Genomic DNA, 25,273 nt, shown 5'->3' with positions numbered 1-25,273 from the left:
CAGCCTCTCAAGAAGGACAAGTTTTAAATCCCAGGGATTTAGTTTTAGCCATATCAACTAAGTACCAAATAAACTCCAAATCTAATCTAATTTTTTTTTAGCCAAGTTGTGTAACAATGCAACTATTAACTAACTATATTAATAAACAATTCTAATTATCCTGACAACTAACAGGTCAGTGCACAGAGTATGTGGACACTGAAAGTGTTCTCTCTTGTCAGGAGAAGAAAGAAAGAAGTGAGGGATAACTGGGCCCATCGCACCCTTTATGTCCTTTCCGGGGGCTAGGGAGTATGAGTGTGGAGAAGGTGGTGCAGTTCAAGTGTATGTAGAGCATGGGTATGGTCCCAACTGACACTGCTGTGTAAAAATCTGTTATTGGGCACATGCTCACCAGAAGTGGAATCCATGTGGACAATGACTTGAAGCAGCAGCCAATGTTCAAATGTCTGGGTCACTTTTTTATTTTTAAGGGTCATTTAATGCTGCAATAACCTTTTCTTTCTCAGCAAGAGCTTTTTCTGCATCTATATGAATTCCATCTTCTTCAGAGTCCGATTCTGCAGATAAAGAATCATGGGTACTATCTTCTTTGTCAAGTTCTTCAAGTATTTTGTCCTAGAAAAACAAAATAAATTCACTTATATAAAAGTTCATTATAATCCATGACTCTACACAAATAACTTGATATTAATAAAGGACAAATTAGACACAGGATTTTTAAAAATACATCTATTACAAATCCTACCGACAGTACTTGGTTTTGTCTTTATTTAACTAAGGTTGCGATCTTGCTTAGCCACAGGGGTCCACTTGTGCACTGAGGTCTAAGAATGTATGATTTATAATTTTGTAAGCAGATTTTGAAATATTGACAAAGATAATAAAACAACTTCCTGACAACACACACCAAAAAATAATAAATCTAAGTTATTCTACTTGGACTCTTATAAAATGCACATTTTTATCACAGATGTTTAAACACTGATAATGGCGCTATGGATGGTGCTTAGTAACAGTTGTACATGCAGTACAAAATTGCATACATTTGAAATTATACATCATAAATGTTTGAAATACAGAATTATTTTCTGTGACTAGAATATACCCATACTCCATGAAGTTCACGAAAAACCCTGAACTACCTGAATGTCCATTCTACATCAGGGATTTTAGATTCCTATTCAGGTTTCTCTACTCAAGAAAACATTTAAGCACATGCTTTAGTGCTTTTCTGAATTCAGGCCTTAATGAATTGTACAGCTTTTTGCAGCAGGGCTTGCAATGCATGTTTGGAGACTACTCAACTTGTAATCCATAATCCAAACTGTAACATTTAAATTCACAGTGGTATAGGTTTTTCCATGATCATTTTTAAATTTGTAAGTGGCACAGTAAGTCATAATTAAATGGAAAACTTTCACACTCAGTTTTGATTATGAAACCGCAATCTGTTTCACAGTATTTCAGTGTATTCACTGCACTTAGTTTTAGTGAATCTCAGTTTACAATTTTGTACGTGGAAAAATTTATTAACATACAAACATGATGTCTCTCTACACTTACCATGTCTCATTTAGTATACATACAGCCATGCTAAACCCACTATACAGCAAAAAAAAAAAAGTTCACTCTTATAGGGAAATATTTGTCATCCCAAAAGCCCATCCCATACCCAATGCTTATTCAAACATTTTAATTGCTGATAACATGGTAAACCTCACAGATTCTACCCTTTTCTGAATGTAAATAAAAGTTGGATGAGCTTAGTATCTTAATACTTATTCTACTGAGTATTTTATTTTTCAGATCAGATTAAAGTTTAAAAAGACCTTAAATACGGGACTCCCATCATAAGAAAGTTAATCAGTTATTTTTAAAATATAGCAAATACCTACCTCAAAGCTACAGAAACATTAAAAAAATGTTACTTAAAGTTAATTTTTAAACATAGCCATCCTCAAATCTCCAGCTTCTGTAAGCTGTTATTCCTTGGGTAAACCTAACTGTGTAGCATTAGTCAGACATATCCAATGAGAAATCAGACTAAAATTCATCAGAGGCATCCTATTCGTATCCTGAAGGTTTCCATGGCTTTTAAACACCATGCTGCTTTCACTTCAGGAACCTAGTTAAGAGACACTACACTAGTAAGACTTCAGCTCCAAAAAACTTTCACAGGTTAAATGTGTTTGATTCCAAATAATTAACAGATTTTATGCAGCCTTTACACAACAGTTTAATTCAATACACTACTTGCATTGGTCTGGATGCTTACAATGTTAATAGCAGCACAAGCAGTATGAGCTCATGAACTCAGGGTTTGGCAGGTACTTCAAGAAACTATTTTCCAAATATTTTGTTTTAAAAACATTCATCACAAAGCTTATTCACACATACTAGTAATAAATGGAGATGCCAAAAATGCCATACATACATACATACACACACACACACACACACACCACCTTTAACCAATACTTCCATAAAGTTGCAACATGTTAAATATTTAGCTCACATGCTCTTCTCCTATTCTAAACTATTTCTTGTAGAATTATTTTACATTAAAAAAAACCCAAAAACCAAACACACTATTTTTAAAACCATTTTTTCTTAAAGACAAAAATTTAGAATATGAGCCAGAGCAGGGCATAATCACTGTGGAATAATTCACACCTAATGTATTTAAAATAAATTATAGTACCCTATTTCACATCTTTTCAAGGACCAAAGCGTAAGTGTTTGGGGCAGGGAGTGTTATTTTCTGTTTTTACAATACCTAGTGCAACTGGGAACCAACGTAGCAGGACTCTAGGCATTAATGCAATACAATATTAAGCACTAGTATCAATTATGCATGACACAAGTTAAGCACACCATATGCCTGGAATAACGTACCACATCAAGCTTTCCCCATGCTTCATAGTCATAAGATTTTATCTTGTTTTTTTTGTTTTCCTCAGTGGTTTTCTTAGAAGGTACTTTAGCTTTGCTCTTCTTCTTTTTCTTATAAGCCTCATTTCGAATTGGTGGTAAATTCTAGGTAGAACAAACCATTATTTCAGTATAGTTTTAACTTAACAGAGAAATAATTATGAGATTTTTTTTTTTTTAGTTAAGATAGGAAAATGTTTACAGCAAAATACTTTTTTTAAAACAAAGAATGATTGAAAACTGCATTTCTTAGAGATGAAGGCAGATTTAAGGTAGTACCACTTTTGTTACTATCAGCACGACTGGCTTTATCTTCTAAGACAAGGGTGGCCAACCTGAGCTGGAGAATTTACCAATGTACATTGCCAAAGAGCCACACTAATACGTCAGTAGCCCCCGCATCAGCTCCACCCCCAAGCCCGATTCCCAGCACCTCCCGCCCACCGGCAGCTCTGGCGATCAACGCGTCTCCCTCCCTATCAGCTGTTTTGTGGTCTGCAGGAGGCTCTAGAGGGTAGTGAGAGGAGCGAGGGTATAACAGGCATAGGGGAGGGAAGGGGTGGAGCGAGGGGCATGGCCTGTGGCAGAGCCAAGGGTTGAGCAGGGAGTACCCCCCAGCACACTGGAAAGTTGGCGTCTGTAGCTCCAGTCCTGGAGTCGATGCCTATACAAGGAGCCGCATATTAACTTCTGAAGAGCCACAGATGGCGCCGGAGCCACAGGTTGGCCACCCCTGTTCTAAGAGAATCTGTAAACTTTAATACTCAACGTACTTTGAAAAATGAAAATCTCTGTAAATAAATGTATATGAAAGACTTTACAGTGTCACAATTCTGAAGATAGATAGATTCAAGTTTAGTTTTAGATTAGGTTTCCCTGAATCCAAAACATTTTGAAGAAAATGGTTTGTCACCCAGCTTTGCAGCTCTACTCAAATAATGTTCATGCTGATGCTGCTCCACAAGCTGACAAAGATTTTCCTTATGGATAATATAAATCTAACAGGATATGTTAAAATGCAATATCAAAAATACACACATTAAGATGTTTACCATGGTTGAACCTCTTTGTGACTATGTAAAACAAGATTCATTTCATTTTTGGATTTGAATTTCAGACATAAATAGATGTATAACATTTTACGCCTTGACTACACTGGTACTTTACAGCACTGCAACTTTCTCGCTCAGGGGTGTGAAAAAAACACCACCCTGAGTGCTGCAAGACACAGCGCTGTAAAGTGCCAGTGTAAACAGTGTCACAGCGCTGGGAGTGCGGCTCAAGCTAAACCCTATCAGGATGTGGAGTACATGGAGCGCTGAGAGAGACCACACTCGCACTTCAAAGCTTTAAGTGTAGCCATACCCTTAGATAAAAAGGAAAGAGGAACAAAAAAACCCCCAAACACAGTATACGCATGTTTGACTGGGAAATGTGCTGATTCTATAAATCTCCATGTATTTTCTTTCCTCGGAAAGATTAAACATTTTAAAAGTCAGTGGTGTGTTTCATGCCAATATTAAGTATCCATGTTAGTGCAGAAGATGAAACTCTGTCCTCACTGACATCAATGGGAGTTATGCCTTTATTTCAATGGAGCCAGGATTCCACACAAAGTTATTCTGCACAGAAATAAACCATATACCTCCGCATATTTCAGTGGTTGTTAAATTTTTAGTTTTATACTGAAGTATCAGTTTACTTGTAGAGGGCCAAATCCTATTTGCCTTACTTACACAGGGAGCCCTGTGATACCAATAGGACTTTTCAGAAAAGTACATCAAAGAGGATTTGGCCTAGCATAAAGTAATACTTCAAACATACAGCAAGGTACCACTGCATGTACTTTGATCACACACGTTGCTGGTTTAAAAAAAAAAAAATGGGGGGGGGAGAGGGTTTAGGAGATAATGATCCTTAGTCTTTATGAAATATCTTTGAGCAGCAGCAGTAACGTGTCCCATGACAATTAAAATGAGAAATCACTTTGAATATTAATCTGTGCAACGAAAAACAAAACTAAATGATAAATTATTAAACAAATACTACCACTTTTTATAAATAGCTGTGTTAATATTGAGATTGGACTCTTCAATTTACCTCTTCTGGGGCACCACTCTGTTTCCTCAATTCAGAATCCATCTGCTTAACATCTTTTTCCCAGCTTTCTAATTCTCTCACAAAATCATGCAGCTCTTCAGCATTTTGCTTCATTTGCAGCTGTAGTTCTAGTGCTTTATTTGGTGAAGTCATTGTTACCTGTTGAATTTGGGGAAAAATAGGTTTTTGATGAGAATCAAAAGCATTTATTGAAGAAAACTAGTTTCAGTAAAATGAGAAAAAAAATCATGTCTGAACTCGACTGAACTACTTTGCATGCAAGACTGAACTCCCCACCGGTATGAGCAAGGCATTATTAAAATGATAAAAAAAGTTATAAAGTTATAACTTTTCTGACATACCACAACATTTCAAAAGAAAGAAACAAGTCATGTTTTTCATTATTATGGATAAGGTGTATTGCCTCTTTAAGGAGCAAGTCAAGGATGTATCCAGAAGTTGACAACTATGTGATCTTGTACTAAAGGAAACGTGAATTCAGTAATTTTTTAAAACATCAGTCACACCATCTTGTGTGAAAAAAACCCAAGGAAATTGGCTTTTTAAAGTTAACATTTAACAAAAAATCTGCAACTATAAAATGTACTCATTCTATAGATGCTACCTCGTGTCTGTGTACGGGCAGGAAATTTGATCAATTTAATATTTTTAGGTAGGTTTAAATATGTACTTTCATTTTAACTACCAGGAAGGGGGAGGCTCCCAGAGGTGAACTGCAGCAGTTGGTAGCTGCTAGGGGCCGTGCCTGCGGATGGTCAACATCAGCAAAATGTCTTGCAGCCTGCAATCATATCACTCTGATGGACCACAGGTTGCCCACCACTGCCACCACACCCGTGTCAGTTAGCAGCTGGTTTATGCCCTGAAATGTGGTTTTATCACTTATAGAAAAAATAAATAAATATTGTTTACCCTATCCAACATCCCTGTGGATGTTCCATATTTTTGAACGCTCCTAAATTCCAGGTCTCAGTTTGTGGTGATGCAAAACAAATAGTTGATTATTGTTCAACTGCTATGTAAAAAAGTATTTATTTTTATCAGTTTTAATTCTGTTTTCTTTATATTTAAAATTTATATGCCCTTTGGTCCTGCATTGTGACAGAAGATAAACAGAAATATCCAATTCACTGTCTCTGATTCCAGTCACCATTTTGTATATTAACATTATGTCCCCTGTTATTTTTATACTCTCTCTTTACTCTTTCCATACCTTCTAGTTTTCAGAGTCCGAGACTCCTATTTCTGGTATATCTGTTTTGAGGCAGAATGACCAGAATTTAACATTAGATAGCCTTACCTAAAACAAAGATAATATTTTCATGATCATTAACCCACATTCTTTATACAGTGTAACTTTTTGCTTGCTTTTTTTTTTTTGACCACTGCTGCACACTGAACAGATGCTCTTCTTGAGCTATCCTGAAAGATGGCAAGGTCATTTTCCTAAATTGTTACAATGAATTTAGAACTCAGTGAAACATAGGAATTGCGGCATTGGATTAGCCCATGGTCTCGCATCCTGTCTCCAAAGTGACTGGCACCAGTTGCTTCAGAGGAACTTCAAGAAACCCAGCAACAGACAGATATGGGATAATCTGTCTTCCATGAAGCTCTCATCCTAATCTGTAAAAATTGTTTTAAACCTATACAAATGAAGTTCTTAATTTTTGGTAACCATTAACTATTATAACTCTGGATAGTCTTGCTATCTGCTTAAATATCTTTGAACCCTGCTAATTTCTTGGCCTACGTGACATCCTGTGTCATTGAGGTCCATAATCTAATTATGTGTTGTGTGAAAAAAAAAATCTTAGTACTGAAATTTGGCACCCTTCTGTTTCTCTTGTTCTTGCTATTCTATAGCCTGTTCCTTATGCTTCCTAATATCTTGATTTTTTGCAAATGGACAGAGGTCTTCATTGAGCTGAGCACACCAATGCTCAGGTCCCTTTCCAGCATTGATCCTGTTAATTTAGAACCCTGTAAAGTGTACTAGCATGCTTAAGAATTTGGAGGATAGGGGCCTAAGCAAAAAACTTGGAATTCCTTTGCATATTAAAGTCTCTATTCATACCTCTCAACCTGCAGAGGACAATAAGAGATATTAATTAGGGAAGCCTTCAACCAAATGAACACAGTAAGGGTCCTTTCTGAACAAATTATGATATTTTGGCTTATTATTCCTCAGGCATGTGCTGAAAAGACATACTGCTAAAATTAATGTGTACAGTTACATGCATAAGGGAAATGGGGAGGAAAGGATGCTCTATGGTGGACCAGTCACTAGATTGGGAGTGTCATAGACTTTAAGGTCAGACAGGACCATCATGATGATCAGTCTGACCTCCTGCACATAGCAGGTCACAGAACCTCACCCACTCACTGAAATAGACCCCCCCCCATATTTGGCTGAGTTACTGAAATCCTCAAATCATGGTTTAAAGCAGGGGTAGGCAACCTATGGCATGCGTGCCAAAGGAGATACGTGAGCTGATTTTCAGTGACACTCACGCTGCCTGGGTCTTAGTCACAGGTCTGGGGGGCTCTGCATTTTAATTTAATTTTAAATGAAGCTTCTTAAACATTTTAAAAACCTTATTTACTTTATATACAACAATAGTTTAGTTATATATTATAGACTTATAGAAAGAGACCTTCTAAAAATGTTAAAATGTATTACTGGCACGCAAAACCTTAAATTAGAGTGAATAAAGGAAGACTAGGCACACCATTCCTGAAAGGTTGCAGACCTCTGGTTTAAAGACTTGAAGTTACAGAGAGTTTGCCATTTACACTGTTTTAAACCTGCAAGTGACCTGTACCCCATGTTGCAAAGGAAAGCGAAAACTCCCAGGATATCTGCTAATCTGAACCAGGAGAAAATTCCTGATCCCAAATTTGGCATTCAGTTAGACCCTGAGCATATGGGTAAGACCCACCAGGCAGACATCCAGGAAAGAATTATCTGTATTAACTCAGAACCCACCTCATTTGATGTCCTATCTCCAGCCGTTGGCTGACTGCCAGTAGCAAAAATCCCCATGGGCCACGTGCCATTGTAGGCAGTCCTGTCATAGAAGCCCCCACGGCTCCCCTGAGCTGTTCCAGAACTTCACTTCTCTGATGGTTAGAAACCTTTGCCTAAACTTGTTGATGGCCAGTTTATATCCATTTGTTCTTGTGTCCACATTGGCACTTAATTAAAATAACTCCTCCCCCTCACTCTTATCTAGTCAGGAGACCTAGAGTCATTCGCAGCTCTGCCACAGACTTTCTGTGCAATCTTGGGCAAGTCACTTACACCTTGATCCACAAAGTTACTTAAGTGCACTTAAAATTTAGGCACCTAAAACCCAGTTTTAAACTCCACCAAAACCCACAGGCACCTAAATGCACTTGGTGCCTAAGTTTACAGGTTCCCTCTGCATCTAAATTTCTACCTCTGGGCACTTGCGCTGCTGCCTCACTCTCGGCATTTAGATGCCTAACAATGCACAAACAGGGAAAACACAGGTATTCATCTGCCTACCTTGTGCGCAGAGCCCAATCCAGTAGGTGGACTGAGGGTACCTATCAGATCAGGTCCCATTCAAAATCTGCTAGAAGGAGGAGTTTTCTTACAATATTTAGCCCAGCGGTCACCTGAGATGTGAACGATCCAGGTTCAATTCCCCGCTCTGCCAGATTGGGAGGAAGGATCTGACATCTCAGAAAGATGCTCAAATCACTAAGCAATGGGATATTTTGATGTGAGGTGTGACACTGTATGCAAGCCACATGCCAAAGGATATAAAAGGCAGCTGCATCATCTTCAATCCTGCTTCTTACCTCTGGAGTAAATTCTTTGCAAACTGAAGTTCTGAACAAAGGACTGAATAACACTCCCAAGCTTTGGATGTGTTCCAGACAGGGATATAAATATCATTTTAAAAAGTACCTGTTTAAACTATAAAAATGATATTGGTTAACCATTTAACCCGTTAACCAATTTGGGCCTCACAATGTCTAGGATGATGTCTCCCCTCCCCCTTGCCCTAGACAGATGGGGAAGCGCGGCAGGGGATTGGGGTGCAGGACACAACAGGCCAAGCCAGGAGAGCTTTGGGCAGATGAGGGGGCACAGCACGCTCCTTGCATCCTCACTAACCAGGAAAAGGGAGAGGAGCCCCAGGTATCTAGTTTGTCCTGATGTGGCCTCCACAGATGCTCCATACCACCCCAGCAGCAGCTTCCTTTCCCTTCAATTATCAGCCGAAGCCGCAGCACCAACCAGCGTGCTGTCTGCCTCCACAGCCAAACCCCTTCCAGCGGCAAAGCGGGGAGGCCGGGGCCTACTTTACCCCCCAATGGGGCCTGAAGCCCCTGACCCTCTCCCCAGCCTAAACACACTCCCTGACAGGCTGGCCGCCCCCGCAAAGCCCCCAGACTGACAGTTTCCTTGTCCTGCTTACCTGCGCTGCCAGGTGTTTCCTGGCCTAGCCTAGTGAGCAGTATCCTTCTACCAGCTGATTGGAAGCAGATGGGTGAATGATGGAGGGTTAACGGTAAGACTAATACTTATTGGTTTATCATTTAACATTTTACATCCTTAGTTCCAGAGGGACTCTCAAGCCAGCAAACTCACCAATACTGCTAAAGATCTGATATATGGACTTTGAAGTCTTATGTATGTATCTGACTACTTGGACCATTTAGCAACTCTCTTCTTGTTCTTTTATTTAATAAACCCTTAGTTTTAGATCCTGAAAGACTGCCTGGCAACATCGTATTTTGGATAAGATCCAAACTAATATTGGCCAGGTAATGTGACTGGCCCTTTGGGGTTCAGAAGAACATTTTGTATAGTGAGCAGAGTTTTTAAATAACTCCTCACCTTACTGGAATAAAAAAAAAAAAGAGAGAGAGCTGTGTAATTCCTCCCCCTGCCCCTGCACTCCCCAGTTTCTTGCTAACCAGTGTGGGGAATCAGAACAGTTTAGTTGGTGAATCTAATGTCAGAGTTCACCACCATTTTTGAGAGGATCTGCTCTCCTTTTCGCAGCCTGCCCTGACTTTGGCATTTTCAGTGAGGGCTACCATGGGCACCGCAGGACACATGAGGCACCCTGAATCTCTGCAGTAGTAGCTGCTCAGCTTTGGATAAATACTTAAATAATCATTGGAGCAGGGAGGCTGGACCTGAGGTCTCCTGGGGTGTCCTACCAGTTTACAGAGTCAGTCCAATTTCTCTGTGGCCCAATGGCTCTTTAAGCATTGATTTGAAGTAGAGCACTTATCTGATTACTCCAAGAGATGGGTTCTTGGCTACAGATCACTAGCTGAGACAGGTGCCTCCTCAGTGCCCAAACTGAGGCACCTACCCCTGTGAGAGCAGCTAAGCTTAGGACACACACCCCACTGGCTATTTCAGGCAGGTTTCTCTTTCCTAGAATGTTGGCTCTGCAGCTCAGTGACTCTCAACCTTTTCCAAACAACTGTGTACCCCATTCAGCAGTCTGATTTGTCTTGTATAACCCAAGTTTCAACTCATTTAAAAACGACTTGCTTACAAAATCAGATAGAAAAATACAAAACAGTCACAGCTCACTGTCAGTGAAAAATTGCATACTTTCTCATTTTTATCATCTAATTATAAAATAAATCAACTGGAATATAAAGTTTTTACTTACACTTCAGTGTACAGTATAGAGAGCAGCATAAACAAGTATTAACTTGTTACTATGTCACTGGCGCTTTTTATGTAGCCTCTTGTAAAACTAGACAAATCTCTAGATGAGAGAGCCCCCCCCGAAAGACCTCCGCGTACCCCTGGTTGAGAAGCACTGGCGTAGATCACAGTTTAAGGTGCCTAACTCTCCCATATGTCGTTGCGGCGTCCAGACACCTGGCTCAGTGGCCCCGAGTCCTGTTCCTAGGACGCTCGACGTTGCAACGCCTAAGTGCCTTGCTGACCCCAGGCTTTACTCTCTCCCGGCCTCAGCTCCCCACCTACAGACTGGCCAGCAGCGCCGCTCACAGCCCGCTGGTGCCCCGAGGGGCTCGGCCGCTGCCCTGAGGGCGGGAAATGGGTCAGGCCAGAGGCCTGGCGCCTCACATGCCCCCAGCAAACGTGGCTGCTCGGGCTCATCCCCCCACAGGCGCCCCCCGCAAGGAGACCAGGGACCCAGCCGCCCCACTCCCGGCCAGGTTGAAACCGCCGCCTCGCGCCCTCCAGACCCCACCTTGCGCCGGGTACCGCCTCCTCCTGCCGCCGCTAGCGCCGCAAACCGCGGCTGGGGCCGGAAACAGAATCACCTGCGCGTCTAGTGACGGGGCCTCGGCTCAGCTGCCGCCCGCGCAGCCCCGCTCCGCGACCACTCACCCCAAGCGACCGTTACCTCTGGTGTCATGGCTGACAGCACCGCCCCTCAGCTCGCTGCACGTGGTGCGCAGCCGGCCCTGTGATTGGCGGGGCGGCGTTGACCTTTGCCCGGGAACGGTCGCTGTCAGGGGCATGTCTTGAGCCGGCCCGTGAGCGCCCGGGGAACCGAGCCCATGGATCGGAGCGAGCCGCGGCCGCCGCCGCAGGAGGTGGCCGAGGGGGAGGATTTCGGTTACCGGCTCTTCCCGGAGCGGCGCGGCGAGGCCAAGCCGCAGCGCAGCTTCCTGTCCACCAGCCTCTTCACCTTCAACCACAAGTGCCAGCTGATGCTGAAGATCGCCCTGGACACAAGTAGGCACCGAGGGGGGCGCCGGGCCCTGTGGCCGCGGCGGGGTCTGTTCTGAGTGCGGGGTTCGAGGGGCCCGCCGGGCCAGGGGCGCAGAGCTTCTCCTCCGGGGGCCGGGTGTAATTTGCTGCCAGTAGCAGTTACCGATATTAAACTGCTCTCTGGCCTAATCGCCCCCGGACTGGGGTAGCGAACTGTAGCCCGTAGCAGTTACTGATCTGTGAGGTTGTTGTGATTTGTTGACTTGTCCTAACCTGAGACTAGTGTGGGATGGAGGCAGAGTCTTCAGCTTCCAAACGACCCCGCCTGGTGTACAAAAGTATCAATTACTTTTTTACAGAGTGAGGTCATTTAAACATCGTTTATTTTGCAGCTTCATTTACTGTGCTAACAAAACATAGCAACTGCAATACTAGAAACATAGACGTAATTGCTAAAACTACTTAGCAAGTACCTATACTTATTTTCAATGAGTATTTGGTATTAAAATATGAATTAAATATCACCACGACAAGCATCTGCACAATAACTAAGGTAAATGGTGAAGTGCTAAGATCGGTGGGCAAACTTTTAAGCCCAAGGACCACATCTGGGTATGGAAATTATATGGCTGGCCATGAACGCTCACAAAATTGGGGTGAGGGTTCTGGTAGGCATACAGACTCTGGGGTGAGGGCAGCCAGGCCTCGGTGTGCCAGGTGTGGGGGGGAGCGCTCACTGCCAGTGGCTCTCCGTCCCTGCTGCTCCTGGCGGAGGCACGGCTAGGCAGCTCTGCAAGCAGGCATGTGCCACACTGCCTCTGTCTGCAGGCGCTGCCCCCCGCAGCTCCCCTTGGCCACAGTTTCCGGCCAATGGGCTGGAAGCCACAGAGTTAGCACTCGGGGATGGGGGCAGAGGCAGTGTGCCTGCAGAGCCATCTGGCCGTGCCTCTGCCAGCAACAGCTGGGGTGGGGAACTGCTTGCGGGGAACCGCCAGAGGTGAGTGCCACCCATCCAGCACCCTGCGCCCCAACTCCCTGCCCCAAACTTCCTCCGCCCCACAGTCCCTCCCATGCCCGAGCCCCCTGCTGGCTCCACACCAGCTGCACTATAATTTGGACTTTCAGTGCAGATCAGAAATGCTGGTTTATAGAGCTGGCTGGCTTGTGAAGTACTGGATAAAAGAGCTTTTACTGTATTGCTCTTGGCAGTGCAGAGGGTGGAGATGGGGGGACATTTGGAGTTTTTTGGCATCTGTGAAGATGTAGAAATTGTGAGTAACTCGATGTTTCTGTTAAAGTGATAACCTCTTAAAAGCTTCTTCATTGTTCTTGGGCTTTTTTCTTGCTATGTAACATTCCTTGTTCATCTTCTATATCTGCACTAATTCTGGCTAAGTAAATTAAGAAAATAACCTTCCAGAAGTGGCTGCTATATGTTCTTTTTACCTAGAAGGCCTTTTTCTGTAGATTGAGGGCATAGGCTAACTCTACACTTAGGCTTCATTATTATACACTGAGGCTGGCTGTACACCACAAGTGCTACAGCCCTGTAGTATAGACACTTACTACAGTATCGGAAAGGGACTTTTCTCATTGTCGTAGTAAATCCACCTCTCTCAGAGGCCACAACTACTCGACCAAAGTTTTAGCATAATGTCAGGCCAGACCTCCACCTAAGTTCTGTACAGTACTCGGAAGTAGTGGCCTCTATACAAGCATTTGCTATTTAAATAACGTCTGTGTGCTCTGCAGTGAATTGAGCATTGTATGGCTTTGAATGTCATTTTTTTATTAATCTGAATTGGGACAATTGTAAATTGACTTTTTCATCAGTGCTTTTTCAAAGAAAGTCACAATGCATGTAGCTTAAGATGCAGTGTCACTTCATCACCATATAATTATTAATTGCATAAATCTCACTTTGTAATTTATCTTATAGAATAAATAACTGAACTTTACACAAAGTTTTGTACAGCATGTAGAGAAATTGATTGCAGCACTGTTTTTCTAGGTCCGTATGCTCAACTTCTTCTTGATGCTATGAAGCAGTCTGGCTGGTAGGTTAACCTCTGACTTCTGTGTTCTGTATTGACTTCTATAGTGATCCTTTGCAATCTTATTTAAAACTTACCTCTTAACTTCATACTTCTTGTCCTTTCAGCACTGTTTATAAAGATCGGCACTTTGCCTGTGAAGACTGTGATGGGTGTGTCAGTGGAGGTTTTGATTCTGCAACATCACAGGTAGGCATTGATTTGACTGTTTTAATAGCCTGTAAAGTGAAAAAGAAGATTGCAAGAACATGTATTTATAATCAAAATCAGATATTTAAATAGTGTTGGAAGTTTTATTTAAATCCATGAAAGAAAGTTAACCTTAAAATCTGGTAGAGCCATGCTTGTGCTTAGATACTGATGCTTCTTTGTAAAGTGCTTTGAGCTCTGCCAATGAAAAGCAGTATGTAAGAGTTGTTATTTGGAGATAACACCATTAATATTAGAACACCGCAGGTTGAAGTGATGGTTAATGGAGAAAAATAGTGGGATCCTCAGTGATGCAGATGACCTGCCAGGGGTCTTTGAGGGATTATAGGATAAATATAAAATGAAAGAATTAGGGTTAGCTTAAATTTGTTTAAGGAAATATGAGTTAAAGATTCCTTTAAGTCGAAAAAAGGGCTTCGTCGTGTGGACAGGTCCAGGCTTAAATCAAGGTAACACTGCTAAATTTGACTTAAAATTGTAGTGTAGACCAGGCCTTAGTCTTGCTTTAAGTACAGGGGACTGGACTAGATAATCTACTCAGGTCTCTTCCAGTCCTACGCGTGTATGAGTCAATGATTATGGCTCTAAGAACCCCTGGGTTTAGGCCATTTGTAAATATCTTGATCAAATGCTTGTAAAAATTTTTTTTTTTTTTTTTTTTTACTATGGGGATATAGTATAGGTCTTATTAGTTAGGCTTTTAGGCATGTTTAGAGCAATTGTATAAATACCATTTGACCTTTGAATTTAATAAAGGAATTATGGTTAAGTTAGTGTTGTAGAAGTTGCCTGCATAAATAAATCCAACAGGGTAAGGAGAAATTGAAAGCCAGTAATACTGTTCAAAGCTAGTATACTCTTGCAATGAAAATTCCTTTAGAAGAAAGTTAAAGACTTCCTATATTTTTGTTCTACAGATTGTTCTATGCCAGAACAATATTCATCACCAATCCCATATGAACCGAGTAGTTACACATGAACTGATTCATGCTTTTGATCACTGTCGTGCACATGTTGACTGGTTCAGCAATGTCAAACATTTAGCTTGTTCAGAGGTAAGTCAATGTGCATGTCACATATGAGTAGGCTTCTTTCTTGAGTCCGAGTGTTACTTACTGGTGGTTATTAGAGGTTTTGGTGCTAAGCCAAACATTCTGTTCTGTCCGGACATAATTCAATATAACTCTCTTCTTCATCCCTTTTTTGTTCTTTTGTTTGTTCATTCTAGAGACCAGATTTGTTCAAAGTACAAGTTGAAATACTATGTTTTGGAGTTTAACAAACAAATGTAATACATAATACATATTTATCTGCTTCTGATACGTAATTAATTGAACATTATCACGTTTCAATAGCTACAGAATAAAAATGTTTGGATGATAGTATAGTATTTATAAAGTTCCTTTTTCTACAAGTATTGATATTTTGCATAATCTTCATAGTAGTATATTAGAGTTCAAAAGTAAGGCTATTAACAAAAGTGACTCTTCCTGTAAAAATATTTACATATTATTTCATTGACTGTAGCCTTAATAATAATAAACTTCTGTTCATGACACTCTAATCCTTTCCTGGAGAGTAGTTATTACCAGATCATTACTGAGTGACACATAGTTGCTTGTATAGCATGGAGAACTTGATAAATTATGATACAAAACTAAGCTACTTACACAGGTTACTAATAGTTCATTTTGGAATATGAACTAGAATTATGTGAAGTATATTTCCATGTAAATGTCATCTTTGTAATTTTGATAAAGTAGAAAATTTCCTCACTGTAACAAAAAAAAAAAAATTCTATGCCAATAAAGATAATGTAAATATGTAGAGTTAAATGGTGTCTGTGTCATTTTAGCTTAAAATGTTTAGGAATACTTTCCAAGAAATGTAAAGAATGATATCTGGAGTTGATAGCAGAAACTTACAGGTTTCATTGTAAAAACTGCACATTCAGTGATCTGTCCTAATGGGAGAAGTAATGTAACAAATTTGCTACAAAAAGGTCTGATTTTATAAAGGTACATAAAATTGTATATCATACAAGATTTAACACAAGATTGGGCTCGTGCTTTTTTGGGAATTGCTTGTTTGTACTTCTTGGCCCATTTTTTGTGTCCAAACAACTTTTGCCCTTTCTATCTTCTTTAAATTCACCAATACAAATACTAGCTTTTTCCTCTTATGAAACAATTATTTGTTTTTTTTCTACACATGATTTCCATAATTTAATTTTTTTTTTTAATTTAAACCACTGGAGCAGCGTTTCCCATCGAAGAAGGTAGGCTATACCAGAGAAGTCCCAGACTAGGCTGGAGGAGGGAGAGAAAGTGCAAGGAAGAGGAAGAGAACATCGAGGGTTAGGGAAATGTGCATGACTCTATGTCTGTACTTCTCTTAATGCAGCTGTGTTCCTGCTACGGTGGAAGATGCAGCAGGTGGTTCTTTGAAAGCCACTTGCCTGCCTTCCTTTCTCTTACAGCAGCCCCTAATACAGATGGCAACAGGAGCATCTCACAGAGTTTAAGTTCAAGCAGCGCCTCACAGATTTAATTTTTTCTACCTGATCACTGATTTCAGCTGCAAGAGCATGTTTGACTTGGCCCCCCAGAGTCACCAGTGGATATTCCCTCCAGAACAATGTGTAGCCTTCTATAGAAGTTAGTGGTGGTGGTGGGGTTACTATGAAAAGAAAAAAGCAAAAAAGTACAGGAGAGAGTAAAATCGGGGGAAAAAATGGTGGTCCATAAACCATGCCCTGGCATAGCTGACACCAAGAGGGCAAAGAAGAGTTCAGTCTTCCCCAGTTCAGCACAATGAGGGAGAATCCACAAGAAAAATACTGGTAACTACTTCATTATATTAAAATGGAAAAATCAGAGCATTACAGTAATTCTTATTTTCTGTGGTCTTTTGTTTTCATGATAGATTCGAGCTGCTAATCTCAGTGGAGACTGCTCACTCATAAATGAAATGACCAGATTTAAATTTGGATTAAAACAGCACCATCAGGTAAAGAAGACCGTGCCTTGTAGATAATGCTGACTTATGTTAAGAAACAGTACAGTATGGCTTTAGACTTTATTATTGTACTCCATCAAGCGATACACCACCTCCTATTAAATTGCTAGCCAGAATCTTACCACAGGAAAACGAGTAGATGACTGGAAATCACTTTAATCTTTTGTATAACTTTATATTGCCCACCTACCCATCCACCCATTCATATCTGACTTTCCCCTCCCGCTCCCCCAAATCTACATTTTTCCCTCCAGCTTCCTCAGCTTCAGTCCTTTTCCTCTCTACCTCTCTTAGCTTCCCCTTCAAGCCATCCCTACATCTCTGTTTGTCTAAGTTGCCTCCATATGACTGCCCCCAACTCCCCACCCACCTCCCTCAGCTCACTCCTGTATCTGAGGTGTTGGCTGTCATTCTTGTCAATTTCATGGTTCCATTTGGAAAGCTGGAGTGAGTGGGAGGCTCCCACTGGGGAGCCTGACTGCACAGAGGAGCGGGGAGCTGAGAGCCATGCGGGGGGGAGGGGGGGTGCCCTGGGTTCCTGATGGGGAGCCAAAAGTGCAGGGAACTGAGAGCCCAGGCAGGGAGCCGGTTGGGGGCAGCCGGAATCCTGGCAGGGAGCTGCGTGTGGAGCTGAGAGCCCACCCCATCCCCACCCCCACAATCCCCTTCTTAAGTAAGTGGAAACAACTCCTTGAGAGGATGCAAACCACCGATGGAAGGAGAATAGTGTGGACATGGACCACCACAGTAGTTACTGCAGTGGCTGTAAGTCGACCTAACATAGGTTGACTTAAGTTTTTAATAGAGATGCCCCCAGTGTCCCCTCCATCCATTGCCCGCTTTGCAGTTTCTCCTTGTACCTGGCTCCTCTCCTTCCTTATATATGTCTCCTAAGGAGGAGGGAGAGAAGAAATTGCTGCTGGATGGAAGCCTGATTGGTAATCCCTCCTGTGATGGGTTGGATCACAGAAACCTACTTGGGGCTGCCAACTGAAGTGCCAAGACTACTTCTGCCCTTGCTTTCCCTGCCAACCTAGACATGCTTACTGGCACAAACACAGACCCAGGTCTGAACCACATCCCACAAACTTCAGGCTTAACTGAAAGCAGCTTAAGAAGTGTTCCTGTCTTTAATACTCAGATGCCCAACTCCCACTGGGGTCCAAACCCCAAAGAAATCAGTTTTACCCTGTATAAAGCTCATAAATTGTTCGCCTTCTATAACAGTGATAGAGAGATATGCACAGCTGTTTTCTCTCCATAGAATTAACTCCGGGTTAATTAATAAGTAAAAAGTGATTTTATTATATTCAGAAAGTAGGATTTAAGTGGTTCCAGGTGATTACAGACAGAACAAAGTGAATTACCAAGCAAAATAAAACAAAACATGCAAGTCTAAACCTAATACAGTAAGAAAACTGAATACAGATAGTATCAGGGGGTAGCCGTGTTAGTTTGGATCTGTAAAAGCAGCAAAGAATCTTGTGGCACCTTATAGACTAACAGACGTTTTGGAGCATGAGCTTTCGTGGGTGAATACCCACTTCGTCAGATGCATGTAGTGGAAATTTCCAGGGGCAGGTATATATATATGCAAGCAAGCTAGAGATAATGAGGTTAGTTCAATCAGGGAGGATGAGGCCCTGTTCTAGCAGTTGAGATGTGAAAACCAAGAGAGGAGAAACTGCTTTTGTAGTTGGCTAGCCATTCACAGTCTTTGTTTAATCCTGAGCTGATGGTGTCAAATTTGCAGATGAACTGAAGCTCAGCAGTTTCTCTTTGAAGTCTGGTCCTGAAGTTTTTTTGCTGCAGGATGGCCACCTTAAGGTCTGCTATAGTGTGGCCAGGGAGGTTGAAGTGTTCTCCTACAGGTTTTTGTATATTGCCATTCCTAATATCTGATTTGTGTCCGTTTATCCTTTTCCGTAGCGACTGTCCAGTTTGGGCAATGTACATAGCAGAGGGGCATTGCTGGCATATGATGGCGTATATTACATTGGTGGACGTGCAGGTGAATGAACCGGTGATGGTGTGGCTGCTCTGGTTAGGTCCTGTGATGGTGTCGCTGGTGTAGATACGTGGGCAGAGTTGGCATCGAGGTTTGTTGCATGGATTGGTTCCTGAGCTAGAGTTACTATGGTGCGGTGTGCAGTTACTGGTGAGAATATGTTTCAGGTTGGCAGGTAGTCTGTGGTTGAGGACAGGCCTGCCACCCAAGGCCTGTGAAAGTGTGGGATCGTTGTCCAGGATGGGTTGTAGATCCCTGATGATGCGTTGGAGGGGTTTTAGCTGGGGACTGTATGTGATGGCCAGTGGAGTCCTGTTGGTTTCTTTCTTGGGTTTGTCTTGCAGTAGGAGGCTTCTGGGTACACGTCTGGCTCTGTTGATCTGTTTCCTTATTTCCTTATGTGGGTATTGTAGTTTTGAGAATGCTTGGTGGAGATTTTGTAGGTGTTGGTCTCTGTCTGAGGGGTTAGAGCAGATGCGATTGTACCTCAGAGCTTGGCTGTAGACAATGGATCGTGTGATGTGCCCAGGATGGAAGTTGGAGGCATGAAGGTAGGCATAGCGGTCGGTAGGTTTTTGGTATAGGGTAGTGTTAATGTGACCATCACTTATTTGCACTGTGGTGTCTAGGAAGTGGACCTCCCGTGTAGATTGGTCCAGGCTGAGGCTGATGGTGGGGCGGAAGCTGTTGAAATCGTGGTGGAATTTTTCCAGAGTCTCCATCCCATGGGTCCAGATGATGAAGATGTCATCAATGTAGCATAGGTAGAGAAGGGGCGTGAGTGAACGAGAGCCGAGGAAGCGTTGTTCCAGGTCGGCCATAAAACTGTTGGCATATTGTGGGGCTATGCGGGGGCCCATAGCGGTGCCACTGATCTGGAGATATATATTGTCATCAAATTTGAAATTGTTGTGTGTGAGGATAAAGGCACAGAGCTCAGCAGCCAGTTGTGCTGTGGCATCATCAGGGATACTGTTCCTGACAGCTTGTATTCCATCTGTGTGTGGGATGTTCGTGTAGAGAGCCTCTACGTCCATGGTGGCTAGGATGGTGTTTTCTGGAAGGTCACCAATGCATTGTAGTTTCCTCAGGAAATCTGTGGTGTCACGGAGATAGCTGAGAGTGCTGGTGGCGTAGGGTCTGAGTAGAGAGTCCACATATCCAGACAGTCCTTCAGTGAGAGTGCCAATGCCAGAGATGATGGGGCGTCCAGGATTTCTGGGTTTGTGGATCTTGGGTAGTAGATAAAATAACTCTGGTCGGGGCTCTAAGGGTATGTTGATTTGTTCCAGTGTTAGTGTAGGGAGTGTCCTGAGTAGATGTTGCAGTTTCTTAGTGTATTCCTCAGTGGGATCTGAGGGAAGTGGCCTGTAGAATTTGGTGTTAGAGAGTTGTCTGGCGGCCTCCTTTTGGTAGTCAGACCTGTTCATGATGACAACAGCACATCCTTTATCAGCCTCTTTGATGATAATGTCAGGGTGGTTTCTGAGGCTGTGGATGGCATTGCGTTCTGCACGACTTAGGTTATGAGGCAAGCGATGTTGTTTTTCCACAATTTCTGCCTGTGCACGTCGGCAGAAGCATTCAATGTATAGGTCCAGATTGTCATTTTGACCCTCAGGAGGAGTCCATGTGGAGTTCTTCTTCTTGTGCTGTTGGTGGGAGGGTACCTGTGTATCAGTGCACTGTTCAGTGTTGTCCTGAAAGTATTCTTTGAGTTGGAGACGGCGAAAGTAGGCTTCCAGATCGCCACAGAACTGTATCATGTTCGTGGGGGTGGCAGGGCAGAAAGAGAGTCCCCGAGATAGGACAGACTTTTCTTCTGGGCTGAGAGTGTAGTTGGATAGATTGACGATATTGCTGAGTGGGTTGGGGGTACCACGGTTGTGGCCCCATGAGGCAGGTAGGAGTTTAGACAGCTTACAGTCCTTTTTCCTTTGTAGAGAGGTGAAGTGAGTAATGTAGATCTCCTGTCTTATTTTAGTGAAGTCCGTTTGTATGGAAGTTTGGTTATTAGTGAGAGTCTCCAGGTTGGAGAGCTCTTTTTTGATGTTTTCCTGTTTGTTGTATAGGATGCTGATCAGGTGGTTCCTCAGTTTCTTTGATAGAGTATGGCATAATCTCTCACTGTGGTCTGTGTAGTACGTAGATAGCAGTGGATTTTTTACCTTTAGTCCATTTGGTATGATGTCCATCCGTTTGCATTTGGAAAGGAAGATGATATCTGTCTGTATACGTGCAAGTTTCTTCATGAGGTTGATGGATTTCCACTCCATATGGCTAAATGCAGTGCCGTGCGTGGTGTCAAGTATCAGAGGGGTAGCCGTGTAAGCCTGGATCTGTAAAAGCAGCAAAGAATCCTGTGGCACCTTATAGACTAACAGACGTTTTGGAGCATGAGCTTTCGTAGGTGAATACCCACTTCGTCAGATGCATGTAGTGGAAATTTCCACTGGAAAAATTCCACCACGATTTCAACAGCTTCCACCCCACCATCAGCCTCAGCCTGGACCAATCTACACGGGATGTCCACTTCCTAGACACCACGGTGCAAATAAGTGATGGTCACATTAACACTACCCTATACCAAAAACCTACCGACCGCTATGCCTACCTTCATGCCTCCAGCTTCCATCCTGGGCACATCACACGATCCATTGTCTACAGCCAAGCTCTGAGGTATAATCGCATCTGCTCTAACCCCTCAGACAGAGACCAACACCTATAAAATCTCCACCAAGCATTCTCAAAACTACAATACCCACAAGAGGAAATAAGGAAACAGATCAGCAGAGCCAGACGTGTACCCAGAAGCCTCCTACTGCAAGACAAACCCAAGAAAGAAACCAACAGGACTCCACTGGCCATCACATACAGTCCCCAGCTAAAACCCCTCCAACGCATCATCAGGGATCTACAACCCATCCTAGACAACGATCCCACACTTTCACAGGCCTTGGGTGGCAGGCCTGTCCTCGCCCACAGACAACCTGCCAACCTGAAACATATTCCTACCAGTAACTGCACACCGCACCATAGTAACTCTAGCTCAGGAACCAATCCATGCAACAAACCTCGATGCCAACTCTGCCCACATATCTACACCAGCGACACCATCAAAGGACCTAACCAGAGCAGCCATACCATCACCGGTTCATTCACCTGCACGTCCACCAATGTAATATACGCCATCATATGCCAGCAATGCCCCTCTGCTATGTACATTGCCCAAACTGGACAGTCGCTGTGGAAAAGGATAAACGGACACAAATCAGATATTAGGAATGGCAATATACAAAAACCTGTAGGAGAACACTTCAGCCTCCCTGGCCACACTATAGCAGACCTTAAGGTGGCCATCCTGCAGCAAAAAAACTTCAGGACCAGACTTCAAAGAGAAACTGCTGAGCTTCAGTTCATCTGCAAATTTGACACCATCAGCTCAGGATTAAACAAAAACTGTGAATGGCTAGCCAACTACAAAAGCAGTTTCTCCTCCCTTGGTTTTCACATCTCAACTGCTAGAACAGGGCCTCATCCTCCCTGATTGAACTAACCTCATTATCTCTAGCTTGCTTGCATATATATACCTGCCCCTGGAAATTTCCACTACATGCATCTGACGAAGTGGGTATTCACCCACGAAAGCTCATGCTCCAAAACGTCTGTTAGTCTAAAAGGTGCCACAGGATTCTTTGCTGAATATAGATAAAACCTCACCCTCAGAGGTGTTCTAGTAAGCTTCCTTTTGCAGACTAGTCTGCTGGACTCAGACTAGAAGGAATCACCCACACCCCTTGCAGTTACTGTCCTTTGTTCCAGTTTCTTTCAGGTGTCCTTGGGGGTAGAGCAGCTGTCTCTTGAGCCAGCTGAAGACAGAATGGAGAGGTCTCCCAGGGATTTAAATAGACTTTCTCTTGTGCTTGGGCACCAGTTTCCCCTCCCCCCCATGTAGAATCTAGCTACAAAATGGAGTTTTGGAGTCACATGAGCAAGTCACATGTCCATGTATGACCAAGTTAATTACCAGCTAAGCCACATTCCTGGGAAAACTCAGATATGGATTGGCATCTTCAAGTTCATTGTTGGCTTAAGGGCTTCTTGATTGGGCACTTACTGAGAATAGTCTTTTCTCAGGAAGCTGACCAACTGCTTCACTGAGGCTACTTAAAATTAAACAAGCATACAGCCCATATTCATAACTTTGAGTACAAAAATGACACATGCATGCAACTAGGATGAATATATTCAGTAGATCATAACCTTTACAGAAATTTTACATGGCATATGTAGCATAAAACATATTCCAGTTACGTCATATATACATTCATAAGTATATCCCATAAAGAATTTTGGGTTGCAATGTCACAACGCCTCTTTGTCTCCCATGCCCTTTCAGGAGACGGGCATAGGCAGGCAGGGATGGAGCTGAGCTGGCTGCAGCCTCTTCTGCCTGGTCAGAATAGAGCAGCTCCTGGCAGTAGGCTCTTGTGAGAATCCTACTCTGTCCAAAAGCTAAATTGCAGGTGGCAGGAAGAGAAGAGCTGGCTGAATGCTGCTGCACAAAGCTCCTCCCCTGCCTCCTGCCTGCAGCAACCAACTGGCTTGCAGTATTCAGGAAGGAGGGGGGAGGAGCGAGAACTCAGTGCACAGGCTCCTCCCTGCCTCCTGCCCACAGCAATCAACTGGTTTGCAGTGTTGGGGAGGGAGGGGGAGCCTGCACACCAAGTCCTCGCTCCTTCCCTCTCCCTCTTGAATGCCGCAAGCCAGCTGATTGCCACGGGCAGGAGACGGGGAGGAGGGGAATAGCGCTGATCCACAGGGTCTGTTGGCCGGCAGGAGGCGCTGGGAAGAAGGCATAGGGGAGCTGCTAGCTGTGGACAAAGCAGGCAGCCAAACAATGTTATAGCGAAGCATTGCACAACTTTAAATGGAGCATGTTTTGTAATTGAGCAGGGACGTAAGATTGAAACAATATTAAGAGAGAAGACGTTAAGTGGGGAGTTACTGTATTTGGAATGGTGTCAGTTTTCTGTAATACATAACTAACCTTAATGCTGACATACGTGCAATAGGAACTAACATTTGGATAGATCTGTACAAAATGGTTTGTAACTTGTGACCTTATTCTCAAATCGTAACTGCAATTTTTTTCCCCATTTCTCTTAGACTTGTGTACGAGACAGAGCCATTCGCTCCATTTTGGCTGTTAGAAAAGTTAGCAAAGAAACAGCAGAAAAAGCAGTGGATGGAGTTTTTGACTCCTGTTTCAATGATCATGAACCATTCGGAAGAGTCCCACACAGTAAATCAGATGCCAAGTATGCTTACAGAAACTTTCAGAACCGGGATCGATATTACGCAAATTTGTAAAGGTGACTGTTAATCATTAACAGTGCTGTCACACTGAAAACATAGCACATATACCTGGTGCTGGTGGAGAGAGGAAATTCTGGCAAGTAAACTACTATTTTGTATGGAAAGCTTACACAAAAGCCAAGTTCCCCTGATGAGTTAGAAATAATCTGAGTAAATGAACAAGAGCTGTAAACCATGTATTTTCTCGCCTGTTTTTCAATGTTTCTTTTGACATATCAAATTTTTAATCCACACATTTCAATTCATGTGTAAATCTGCTCAGTCCAATTAAGACTGTTTCAAAATGTCTTTTATATTTACTGAATAAAGTGATTTAAGATGTTCAGATTTTTACAAATTGTGTTGTGTCTGCATATGATACTGAAAATTGAGCATTCTTTTTTCAAAGTGGATACCTAAAGTTAGGATCTTAAATCCACATATGGGCACTTAAGGCTAGGTCCACAAAAGGATTTAGGTGCTTAACTGCTGCTTCAAGTGCCTAAGTCCAATATTTAGATCCTCAAAACCTCTGCTTAGGCACCTAAATTTTTGCTGATAGGCAGCAGTGCCCATGCTCAAATTTTGACACTCAACACTTAAGCCCTGGCAGGATTCACAAATTAGGCATTCCCCTGCCTAACTCACTGATGCCATGGTAGTTCTCAGATGCCACTTTAGAGGATGCGTACCAGACTGGGCTCCATACAAAACACAGCTGGTAGTGATGGTGTGATTCCATCAGGCACCAGGGCACCTAGTTAGGTGTGCAACACTGAGCCTAAGTCTCCTTTGTGAATCTTCCTTTTAGGGCTTGTCTATACAGTACATTAGTGTAGAACCAGCAAACGTGTAAATTCTAGTGTGCACCAGCATGTT

General features: G+C 42.7%; 2 protein-coding genes across 8 annotated transcripts in view; one reads left to right on the top strand and one right to left on the bottom strand.

The window, feature by feature from the left end:
- The window catches only part of RPAP3 (RNA polymerase II associated protein 3), a 40,606-nt gene extending 29,129 nt beyond the window's left edge, over positions 1–11,477 (bottom strand). For 2 of the 6 annotated variants that reach the window (XM_030548882.1, XM_030548878.1), the window contains exons 1-4: positions 11,280–11,363; positions 5,035–5,193; positions 2,899–3,039; positions 496–618 (exon numbers count right to left, since the gene is read on the bottom strand). In XM_030548882.1, coding sequence (XP_030404742.1) covers positions 496–618; positions 2,899–3,039; positions 5,035–5,187 — 417 coding nt within the window. In that variant the 5' untranslated portion in view covers positions 5,188–5,193; positions 11,280–11,363. The other 4 variants (XM_030548879.1, XM_030548880.1, XM_030548881.1 and 1 more) reach the window with 4 other exon arrangements.
- A 19-nt stretch (positions 11,478–11,496) lies between these two features.
- On the top strand, positions 11,497–24,740 carry ATP23 (ATP23 metallopeptidase and ATP synthase assembly factor homolog). Of its 2 annotated transcripts, XM_030548884.1 has the most exons (6): positions 11,510–11,770; positions 13,758–13,803; positions 13,908–13,989; positions 14,928–15,065; positions 16,936–17,019; positions 24,206–24,740. In XM_030548884.1, the coding sequence occupies exons 1-6, from the start codon at positions 11,593–11,595 to the stop codon at positions 24,407–24,409; spliced, it is 732 nt and encodes a 243-aa protein (XP_030404744.1). In that variant the 5' UTR covers positions 11,510–11,592; the 3' UTR covers positions 24,410–24,740. The 2 variants fall into 2 exon arrangements, with proteins under 2 accessions (XP_030404745.1, XP_030404744.1); XM_030548885.1 differs by lacking the exon at positions 13,758–13,803 and having other exon boundaries at positions 11,497–11,770.
- Positions 24,741–25,273: the final 533 nt, after the last annotated feature.

The sequence above is a fragment of the Gopherus evgoodei genome, chromosome 1 (genome assembly GCF_007399415.2).
Source record: "Gopherus evgoodei ecotype Sinaloan lineage chromosome 1, rGopEvg1_v1.p, whole genome shotgun sequence".
Taxonomy (NCBI): Eukaryota; Metazoa; Chordata; order Testudines; family Testudinidae; genus Gopherus; species Gopherus evgoodei.
The sequence above is the reverse complement of the archived record's forward strand: the minus strand, read 5'-3'. Positions and strand labels throughout refer to the sequence as shown.

What these genes read in the sequence shown, in the direction of transcription:
- ATP23 (XM_030548884.1), top strand. Translation starts at nt 11,593, where the DNA reads ATGGATCGGAGCGAGCCGCGGCCGCCGCCGCAGGAGGTGGCCGAGGGG. An exon ending in GCTATGAAGCAGTCTGGCTG is followed by an intron (nt 13,804 to 13,907) that starts GTAGGTTAACCT and finishes TTGTCCTTTCAG; the next exon opens with CACTGTTTATAAAGATCGGC. An exon ending in AACATTTAGCTTGTTCAGAG is followed by an intron (nt 15,066 to 16,935) that starts GTAAGTCAATGT and finishes TTTTCATGATAG; the next exon opens with ATTCGAGCTGCTAATCTCAG.